This window comes from Gavia stellata, chromosome 2, assembly GCF_030936135.1.
Source record: "Gavia stellata isolate bGavSte3 chromosome 2, bGavSte3.hap2, whole genome shotgun sequence".
NCBI lineage: Eukaryota > Metazoa > Chordata > Aves > Gaviiformes > Gaviidae > Gavia > Gavia stellata.
Genome location: NC_082595.1, coordinates 36,337,193 through 36,348,458, shown reverse-complemented (window position 1 = coordinate 36,348,458; position 11,266 = coordinate 36,337,193). Strand labels below are relative to the sequence as shown.

At 46.5% G+C, this 11,266-nt stretch overlaps 1 protein-coding gene across 7 annotated transcripts in view; it reads left to right on the top strand.

Annotated features, from left to right (window-relative positions):
* Nucleotides 1-7,175: 7,175 nt before the first annotated feature.
* The window catches only part of QKI (QKI, KH domain containing RNA binding), a 166,907-nt gene continuing 162,816 nt past the window's right edge, over nucleotides 7,176-11,266 (top strand). For 4 of the 7 annotated variants that reach the window (XM_059835216.1, XM_059835211.1, XM_059835208.1 and 1 more), the window contains exon 1: nucleotides 7,192-7,374. In XM_059835216.1, the coding sequence (XP_059691199.1) occupies nucleotides 7,233-7,374 (142 nt within the window). In that variant the 5' untranslated portion in view covers nucleotides 7,192-7,232. Of the gene's footprint in view, nucleotides 7,375-11,266 lie in introns of all 7 variants that reach the window. The other 3 variants (XM_059835232.1, XM_059835236.1, XM_059835240.1) reach the window with 1 other exon arrangement.

Genomic DNA, 11,266 nt, shown 5'->3' with positions numbered 1-11,266 from the left:
TTGTATTTTTAGTTACAGGTAGCAAATAAAAAAAGCTGCTGAGGGCACTACTGTAGTTGAGATGACTGCACCAATTAAAATGCCGAATGTTATCCTGAATACTTTTAAGGTTAGCTATCTGGTGCAAATTGGATAGAAAGCAAAAAACAAAACAGGTATGTCTGAAATAATGGCTAAGATCTCGTAATTCTTGATTTCCAGATACCCTAATACTGTAGTCACTAGAACATGTGTTAGCTGGACTCCAATGACAGATATATTATGTTTAGCAACGGCCAATTCAGTGCCTCCACAGAGTTAGGCAGCACTTACAGTAATAGACACTCACTGCTACTCCCACTTCTGCAACAGGTAGCACAGGTAGGCTCACACAGTGTTTCCATACATGAGTTCTCCACAAGGGACAGGCCAGAAGCCATTTGAAATTCTCCCCTATGCAAGCCCAGAGCTGTATAGCTAAGGTAGTAATTTTGTGACTGTACAGATGGGAAGTGTAGTTAGCACGCTAACTGAACCTATAGAACTGTGCATAGGACTAGAAACACTGGAAACATGCATGGTGTATTTCAAGAGATTATTTGGCTTCTTTCAGTGAGCTAGGAAGAATATCAATGATCCAACAGTAAAATGCACAAAACCATTGCAAGTGTTTATAGATTACAAGATGTAGGGAAGTTTATGAGCTTAGATGTAAAACATACCTTCAAAATGCACAATTCAAATATGTTCTGTGAATAATTAGCTTCCCCCCACCCCCAGCTTTTAAATTTAAGTGCTGTTATGAACGAGATGATAAAGTAGGTAAATTTTATGTTTACAGTGTAGTACCTTGATTTAGTTTTCCCCTCCCTAATTGCTGGTAATTTTTTCTCTTCTATGCATTCTCAGATTGCTTTTCTTTCTCTTCTTCTCACAGTTTTCTGCCTTTCTCAGCAACGTTATAATAAAACTGGCATACATGAGATTCATTTTGATCTCCTGCTGAAGAGTGTGAAACGAAACCAATCTAAACTTTGTTTTTAATGCACAGAGATCTCTCAGGAGCCTAGCAGAACTGTCCCCCTCTCTAGACAGACACACGTTGTCTTGTTGCTAGAACGCTATCTTTTCTGGAAAAGTGTCTACATAGTACATAAAGAAACAGCATGTACAATCCATACCCATGGAAATTATCTACTTAAAAATATAATCTAATAGGTGATTAATTTACAGCAGTCTTGAACATTGATGTAATACATTCTACTATATATTGATTTACATTTTTTCCATGCATAACCATGGCTATTTGGTACTCAGGTAAGGTGAAGCCCAACACAGAGAGACCCATGCCTTCACTAACATGAGGGTGATGAAACACTGGAACAGGTTGCCCAGAGAGGTGGTAGATGCCCCATCCCTGTAAACATTCAAGGTCAGGTTGGACAGGGCTTTGAGCAACCTGATCTAGTTGAAGATGTCCCTGCTCATTGCAGAGGGGTTGGACTAGATGACCTTTAAAGGTCCCTTACAACCCAAACTGTTCTATGATTCTAACTACTGAGAGTTAAACAAAATGTTTAGTATTTTATGAAAGCAGAATTTAGGCCCCTCCATCCTATCTGTGTAACAGTATCCTATCACAGTAACTTAAGGTATATGGAATACGTCCCTTACCGAGAAAACTGCCAGGTACAAGATTTAAGTCAAAGGTGGAAAATACTTTTTTGTTTGACTTAGCATTTTCCTTTCTCCCCAACTTAATGACTGCATAATTAATACACAACCACAGGAACAGTGAGAAGGCAGCTCTTCCTACTCTTATGTAAGTGGCTAAATCACAAAGATAGCTCTTCTGGCTCCTTTATTCCAACCCGAGGAATGACCAGTTCTAACAGGAGTGATACTGTGGGTTACTACACCTTCTTCACAGTTGTTGTACAGCTTGAAGTACCTTAAGTACAGAAGATACATGTTTTAAGCACACCTTAGTCTGTAAGGATTCAAATTTGTATCTTCCACTCCTTCAGCAACCACTTAGCATCAGTAGTGGACAAATTTAGGTACTATCTCTGCTAAGATTACACACAGCACTCAGAAATGTGTTACGATCTATGTGTTATCTATATTTAATGGATGAAGCCCATCCTGGGATTTAAACACAAGTCAAGACATATTTTCAACTCTCTGCTCTGTCAGGGAACATTCAAGCTGGAATAAAGCATCCAATTCTACAGATAGGATAAACCTGGCATACAGAGTGGACAGGTAAGCATTGGCATAAATAGTTAAAGAACCTGAGGTGGTCATTAGAACATGGGTGCTTTTTTTTTGTACCCTTCCCTTTTTAGACTATGAACACTAGGCCTTCTACTTATTACTTTGAATAATGCACTACTATGGCTTCTGTTTGAAAAGTTACCTGTCAGTTTGGTTTAATGTCAAAGGAAATGTTTTTGTTGTCAGACACCACAGAATTTCAATATAATTCGTTCTTGACATTTTTAGTCTGGCTCTAGACCTTATTCTGTTCATGTGTTAATCGCCATCTGGTAGTGGCCACGTCTGACTGCTGCATTACAGTTACAGCAGCTACAATCTTGTACACCATGAACAATTCAATACTGAATCACAAACATAGTATTTTTTTCCTCAAGTGACTGTAATGGGTAAGTGAAGAATTGCTTCTTTTCCTAAAGAAGAGTAGTATACCACATTGGTATCTTCCTGTTATAGGCAGCGTTGCAGAAGGCTGATGACATCCAACTGTATATGCCTATGATTTAGTCAACAGAATCGCTGGAAGTAACAGACAACACTTTAACTAAAAGAGTATGTTTCCCAGTAGTCATCAGCCTTCAGCTCTACTATTTCCCAAGATACTATAAGCTATGAACATTATAGCAGTAATTGAATTTGCTTTTTATGATCATTGCAGGCCTTTACTGTAATATACACAGGCTGCTGCTGGCATTATCAGAATTTTTCTTACTTCGAGATTAGATTAATGCAATAAAACGTCACCCTAAAAGAGAAGCTGTTGGAGAACACTACAGGTTACATGATACAAGAAGGGCTATCTATATGAAAACACAAGAGTTAAAGATACAGACTTCTGCTTGTGTCCAGACAGAAGTTAAGGCATTCAGTAGTTACCTAAAGAACCTTGCATGACCACAGGACTCGGAAACCAACCAAAACACCACATACCCCTTCACCCCTCCCATCAATACCACACAACCCCTCCCATCAATACCACACAACCCCTCCCCTTTATCTGCAGCACCTGTTTACTCAGCCCTGTGTCATGTCATCTCCCCCCCGCCCCCCCCCTTCTTCCCCCATGGGAAAGCTACAAAGTTCAATACAGTGCAAGAGTATTTCTAGTGCCTCTGTAGATCAGGTTGTAGACAGAGCAGTCTTGACGGGAGCTATACCTTCTCACAGCTCTTTAACCAGAGACAATTCAACTTTCATCTCCCAGGCACTCTTAAAACACCCTTTCCTGGGTCATGAAAGTGTGGGAAGGTAAAGGCAGAGAGAAGAATATAAGGTATGCCAAGAACGGCTATTAGGGAACATTTTTGGTTTTACTGTATACTTGATGAAGACAGACATCATGCTGACTTGCTTATTTAAAACTAATGGTGAGTTATCTACGTTTTGTTAAAGCATTCAACTTTTCCAAGGGCATTTTTCCAATAATTTAAATTCAGAGTCTTTAAGTATTTATGGAAAAAATCAGGGATGAGATTTTTTTCTTAAGTCATTTATGCCTAATCACATAAGCAACTTCAGCACATAGCTTTGCCTTAATTTCTGTACTGTTCAGGCTGAGAAAATAATTCAGATTAACACAGAGCAAACTAGAGCTTGAATTTCGCATTGCACTGCATGAGTGATTCCTCAGTAACTGGTAATGTGCACCATCTTATTCTCCACTAAATAAGTGCAAAATAGCTTATGATAAGCTATATTGTTCCTATTAGTAGGAAAGACAACTGATAGTTACTGCACAACAACTTGTGCTGGTATTTCTTACCTTATATTGTGTTCTTGTTTTGTCTGCTTATATTCAAGCATGGGAAGCACTTTACATGCAGGAGGCAATAATGAAGTGGTATGGGAACAGCTGCACTGAATCTGCTGAAAAAGTCTCCATATGCTATTTTTACTGTGAGAATCAGCATTCCAGAACAACTATTCTAACATTATCTAAGTTCATCTAATTTTAAGATGAAAGCCTGCCGTCTGATGGATGCCCTTAATCGAATTGAAGGATTTGATACCAAGTTTTTTCAGGGTTAAAAAGAGCCTTCACTCACTGGTTAAGAATTAGCAAATAAAGGGCTACAAATATGCATCATCTTTCAGACTGGTCTACAACAAATAAAAGGATGGCAATCTTGTTAAGCGTATAAGGTTGTGTTCTAGCTTGTCACAGTTTTAAAACAAGGTTGGAAAAAAGCAAACACAATCTTCTTACTAAATAGAAACTGTATTTTTTCCATCATCCATAGCCATACTGCATTGTGCTTTGGGCATGCTACTGATGGACTAAAAATCTATATTAAAACAATGGTTTGTAACATTGCTTTGAAAACAAAGATAGTATTTTCTTGCCAAATACACATTTTTAAAATGATAGAAGCAGTAAGTCTGACTTATCTACATAAGCCATTAATTTTTACTTAATGTAAACAAACCCTGAAATGAAGTAAAAATTCTCACGTTCAAATAATGAGTTCTACATGTTTGAAGGCAAAAAAACCCAATACACACTAGAAGGAGTGCAATAATCCAAGGCATTTTTACTATTATGAGAACTACACTTTCTCTACATTTTTGTCAATGCACATCTTTCAGGAAAAATACAGTAACATTGCTTGACAATGCCCAACAAAAATCGTACACCTGTCAAGATGACAACGTGTCTGTGCTTCTTTTTCGCTTTGGAAGCATTGCTCATTGCTATTAACGTAATATTTAAAGTTTCTTCAAATAATGTGCGATATGTATTAAAACACATTTTAATTTTCACAGAACTTCAAGTGATAGCTACACTTTATACCTAGCCCTATTAAAAACTACTGCTTACACCGAACCAAATGAAGCATGAAGCGATTTTTATCTAGCTTTATAACATAAGCTCTACCAAGCTACCGAAAACTGCAGCAAAGCTTTCTGACGACATCCTAAGTCATAAAAATAAAAGAAGAACACCAAGTAACTGCGTGGGGAAGGAGGAATACGTACAAGCAACCGCGTCGCGCTGCTTTGCCTCTGCGGCTACAGTGGATGGAGCACGTTAATTTTGGTTCTGGCTGGCGGACACTGCTGCTCCCATCACGTCTCCAATTCAAACCCGTCAAACAAGCCATGGCTGATGCCAAAACACGGCGCTGCCCTGTAAGCAAAAAAGGGCGTCTAACTGCCTGCCAGCGAGGCTTGGGCAGGAAGGCAGCGCCGCGACCGGGATCCGGAGGATGGCCCAGGCTGCCGCGGGGCGACGAGGCGGGCGGGCCGCCCGGCTGGGGCACGGCGCTGCGCAGCGCCAGCCGCAAGCGGGGGCCGCGCTCGTCGCTCCGGGGTCGGGCGTAGGGGGAAGGGGCGTGCGTAAGGCTGGGCCGCCACCGCCTGCGTTTCTCCTCCGGCGGCAGCAGGACCAGAAAGCCCCCCGCCCGCTCCGCGCCCCTCCAGGGCTGAAAGCGGCCGTTAAACCGCTCCCGCAGCAGGCCGGCTCGCGCCGCCTGACCGACAGACGGGGAGAGGGTGGAGAGGAGAGCAGCTCCCACCACCCCCGCTTCTCCTCGCCCTCCCGCGAGGCGGGTTACGGCTCGCTGCCGGGGAGCTCCCCCGGTGCCTCAGCCCCACGCCACGCTGCCTCCTGCCCCCACGGCCGCTCTACCGGTTAGAAATTACTCGTCGCGCCGCTCAGCCACTCGCACCGCCCACCGTCCGGGGGCGCATGCGCGGCGCAACAAACCGTCGCCCCCTCCCTCACTTCGCTCCCCTCTGGCGCGCGAGACCGTGGCCTCACGCAGGGGCGGCGGCGTTGCGAACGGCGGGCGCACGCGCGCCTCGGTGGGGCTCTCCCCGCCCCCGAGGGCGCACGTGACCCAGCCCCGCCCCGCCCTCCCCCCCCCCCGCGCGGCATGGGTGAAGTAACACGACTTTGTTTAGAAGAGTTCTGTGCGCGCGCGTATTTCCGCGGGGCGGGGGGAGGCGCGTGGGACCCGCACGCGACGCTGCGCGCCCGCGCGCCTGCGCCGCCTGTCCACGCGCAGACGCCCGGAGGGGGCGTGTTCGGGGGGGGCGAAAACCCCCTTCGGCCCAGCGGCGCCCCCTCCCCCTGCCGCCGCCGCCGCCCCGGGCCCCCGGGGCGGAAAGGGAGCGACAGCTGGCTCCGCCAAGCGGCGCTGCCGCGGCCGCCGCTGCCGGCCGCCGAGCAACGGCCGCCCCGCCCCTGGGCCCGCCCCCGGCATGTCCCCACCCCCGCGGCCCTGCCCCCTCCCCTCCTCCTGCCGCCGCTGCTGCTGCTGCTGCCAGCGCAGCCTGAACTGAAGCGAACTCCGGAGCGAACTGAGGAGAAGTGAGGAGGCGGCGGCGGGGCTGAGACTCACCAGCCAGAGGCAGCGGCGGCGGCGGGCGGGCGGGCGGGCGGGAGGCGGAGAGGAGGACACGCCAGGCGCAGCGCGGCGGCAACAACAGCGGCGGCGGCAACAGCGGAGAGACACCGGCGGCGGCTCCTCGGAAGCAGCAGCCGCGCCAGCAGCGCCCGCCCGCCCCGCTCATCCCCTCCCTCCCCCGCCGCGGAGACAGGGGGCAGCGCCGAGAGGAGAAGCCGGGCTCAGCGTGTGTGCGCGCGGGAGGAGGAGGAGGAGGAGGAGGAGGAGGGGGGACACACCGAGGACTGCGCCGGCCGAGGGCGCACGGAGCAGGGAAGCGGCGGCGGCGGCGGCACCGAGAGGCGGCGGCGGGTCCTTGTGCCCGGGGAGGAGGGCGCAGCCCGCACGGCGGTTTCTACCGAGTTTCCTCTTTTTTTCGGTCCCTCGGACTCGGCGGCGGGTCTGCGTTTGTCTCCGGATTTGATTCCTCCTCCTTCTCCTCCTTCCTCGGGGAAGCTCCCCTCCCCGCCCCCTCCCCTCCCCCACCGCCTCCCTGCCCGCCCGGATCCAGCCGGGCGCCCCGTGCCGCGGTCGCGTTGCTCGGCGGAGCTGCTGCGGGCGCTCGCCGTCTCTGCGCGGGCTTGGAATATGGTTGGGGAAATGGAAACCAAGGAGAAGCCGAAGCCGAGCCCCGATTACCTGATGCAGCTGATGAACGACAAGAAGCTGATGAGCAGCCTCCCCAACTTCTGCGGGATCTTCAACCACCTCGAGAGGCTGCTGGACGAAGGTAAAAGCGCTCGCCTGGCCGCCCCCTCCCCCGCCCTGCCCTGCCTCCCCCCCTTCCCCGGGCCTCCGCGCCGCTCCCGGGATCCCGCTCGGCCCCCCGCCACAGCCCCGGCCGGGCGGCGGGGGAAGACCGGGGCCTGTTTCGCTCGCCCCGCTCTTCTCCGCACGCTCTCGGCCCCCGGCCGGAGAGCCGAAAACAAAGGGGAAGTGCGGGCTCTCCCCGCCCTGGCTGCCGCCGTGTGGTGCCGGGGGACTCGGTGAGCGAGTGGGAGGGGGAAGAGGCAGCCCTGGCCGCACAGGTCCCCGCTCTCCCCTGGGTTTTTTTTTTTTTTTCCCCACTTATTTTCTCTTTTTCCCTTCCCCGCACCGTCTCCGAAAACCGGGGAAGGGGAACCACTGCATGGAGGGGAGGGAGCGAGGAGAGGAGCTGAGGAATGTGCTCTGGGGGAAGGCAGGGAGGAGGGGAAAGGCCGGCTGGCGGCGCGGCACAGCGCGGCGCTCCCCTCCCGTGGCGGCGGGGAGAGGGGTCCTGTGCGGCGCCCTTCGGGGAGCGCTCCTCGGCCCGGCCGGAGGCCCCGAGCGGGGGGGGGCAGGGTTGGGAGGGTGTTTGGTTTCGAGATTTGGCAGTTCTGGAAGCTGCTTGAACTTGAATGACTAAGGCGGAGGGGGCTGAGCTCTTTCTTCAGCTCCAGCTCTACCCCACCCCAAACTGGCCGCAAACTAATTATAATTTTCCTATATTGCAAGGGAAGCGAACGAATTCTTCTTTCAGCTATCCTTACCTTCTAAAGAAACTAACTTGAAAGACTCCTACGGGTGACTTTAGTGAGGGCGAAAAAAAAATTACGAAATTGCCTCGTCTACTCCTGACAAACGTCCACTGCCGCCCCCAGCCCCGCACCCCGCTCCTCCCTCGGAGGGGCGAGGGGCCGCTCCTGTGGGTTGACACCCCCCTCCCCTTTTTTTTTTTCCTAAATAGCTCCCTTTAAGATAGCTTTTTTACAAATAAATAATCGCATTTTAGAAAGAAAGGAAAAAAAGAGCATATTCTGGGAACTTCATGCATCCCATACGTCTTCCCACTACAGTAGCAGACCCACTGTGTTAAAAATAAGGCGACACGCTTGTTTTTAGTATATTAAATTTGCTTTATGCTTGGGTTCACGGGTTTGCTTTTCTTGCTAAAAGCATTTCCTTTCTTACCACCTTAAACCTAGGCTTTCTGGAGAGTTAGAGAAACCTGTTTTTCTAATCGTATGTGGTAGCTTTGTAGAATATGATAAAACCATGAATTATTTATACAGTTTCAAGTTGTTGGGAATCATAGCATGAAATACTGAATTTCGAGATTTCGAGTTAGGATTCGTGCTTGTGGACGAATTGCTCCTCGCTAAAAGAAGTTTGGGAAGTTGTTGACCTCGGAAGATGAAAGAGCTGGTTATATTTGGTAAAACAACTCCCCGCCCTCTCCCAAGACTGTGAAAATGAGATAGTGACTGTAGTACAACAAAAAAGAGCATATTGAGAAAATGCTACCTTCTGAAATAAATGATAGAGGAGTAAAAAAAAAAAATCCAGTGAGTAATACTGAAAAACGGGCTGTGGGAAGCAATACAATGGGAGATTCTATTTTTATTTTCAAGATTCTTGCTTGAAGTTTGGATTTATTATTGGAGCAAGTACGGATGTGAGAAGTAAAACTATTTAAAACTTATGTTCTTGGTCACCACAGCAAACAACCTTTTCAGAGTAGTTAGATTTACAATAAACATCGAGAAGAAGCTTGACTGAGAAGACTCCCTTTTAGTACAAATGAGCCTTTCAGAGGCTTGATGTCAGGTTTAAAAATTCCTGAATCTCTTCAGCTTAATAATATATTTGGCCAGAGGAAGCCCAAAACGTTTTTTTTTTGTCAGAGAGCAAAAGAAGGAAAAACATTTCCCCATACGAAAAGGACACTGAAAAAGGAATGTTTGAAATCCTTGTATCTTTTGTTATATTTTTAAATATTGAAAGCTCTGGAAACCTGTTTTTTGACGTATTGGAGTTCCAAAAGGAGGGCTGTGGAGACAGGGCTGTGTTGAAAAAGTTTAAGGATTGTGTTGCAGCTATTCTTTACATTCTTCTTGAAAAGAAAAATAAATAAAATACAATCTGTGTTTCTAAATAGTCTCAGGAAGAAGTCTGCTATCCCTTTAAGCTTTTCTGCTTTTCCTGTTTACGTTGGCAGTTGGGTGGAAGTATTGTGGAGGCAGAAAACTTTTTGGAATGTTGAAAAAAATGTTTCATGCAAATCTAGTAAATTGCTTCAAGACTTCAAAATTTGAACGCTAAGGGGCGCCAGTTATTTTTTTTCCGAGGCGTGAGACTGGCCTCTGAACACCATTCCTGACTCGAGGAGTGAAGTTAACAAATCTATTAGAATACCAAAGAATGACAGAATACTTGTGGATTTGTGCAGGTATCTGTATTTGCATGGACTTACACATATTGTATGCTTACATGCAGTATTACATAGGTGGAATAGTCAGTAGCGGTGAACAGTTTGAGAAGCTGGAACAATTGTTCTGTAAACCACCTATCCTGGCTACCAAAGGGGCACAGTGTTAAATATCTTGAACTACATGCTACACTGGCATCCTCCAGAAGGGTTTAGCAATAGCAAACTATAGGTTTGCTAGAAAGGTCTGCAAGGTTTAGAACGCTTACTTGGAAGTATAATACTTAATAGTTTCATCAGTTGTGTCTTGGCATCTGTGAGAATATCAAATATTAGGGGCAGGTGTGTGTATATATAGATTTTTATATACATATGTAATCTAAAAATAGAGTTACAGTGTTCATGTTCCCTCTTTGCACCCTCCCTGCCCCGCCCCCCCCCCCCCCCCCCCCGCCCCGCAATTTGGTTTGTTTCTTCTAGTTTATTGTTTTGTGCTTTAGGTAGGTGGTTGGGGTTTTTTTAGTTACTATACAGCCGTTTTCCTGAAGATTTTGTTTATGCTTGAAGAGAATATTACTACAATCAGCCTTTGTCTTTTATTTTGTGCTGGTCGAATTGAAGAAATAAAGTCACAACCCTAAGAATTCAAACAAATAAAACAGGGGATTGCTTTCTCTACTGGAATGCTAGGGCTTTTTATTTATTTTTACATACCAGTATTTAAAAACAAAACTCAAATGGGTTGTGTTGTGATTACTTCTTGTAATTGTATGCAACAAGAGATCGAAATGGACCTGTCCGTTTAGGCAAAGAACAGTACATCTAATCTGGTTAGGTTTCTGAGTGTGCATCCACTTTTTTTGGCCCATTTCTGTGCTGTGTGTATTACCCAAACCACATTTTGCTTTCTGAACTCTATCCTAGTGTTTGATCTTTGAAAATTTTAGTGCTTAACTTAGTAGATGGTCTCTGCCTTACAGCATTTGGTTTTGAAGATTGGCTTAAACGTGAGAGGTACATGGAGGAAACTTTTTTTTTTAAAAGAACTATTTTATAATAAAATATGAAAGTCACAGTTTTGTTTAGGTTACAGATATTTTTGCATATGTGTGCTTTCAACTTCTTCAGTGTAAATAAGGTTTTTGTGGATTAGCAAGGATGTTTAAAGTGCACATCATAATAACTAGGAAACTGGATTGTTTTTATCAGACTAGTGCAAACCTGTGGGAAGAGAGGGCTCTTCCTGAACGTGGAATAGGCTGTATTTCCTGTAATTGTTTGCACCATCAAATGTGACCTGATTTTTTTTGCACTTCAGCTTCTCAGATGCTAACTTTTATGATTCTAACCTAGATTGTTTTTTCTGACAACTTGTATATTTTAATGGTCCGCTTTGTGGAAAATGAATAAAATTGTACCTTTTTTCTTGCACTTTTTTTAAAAATAAATTGGA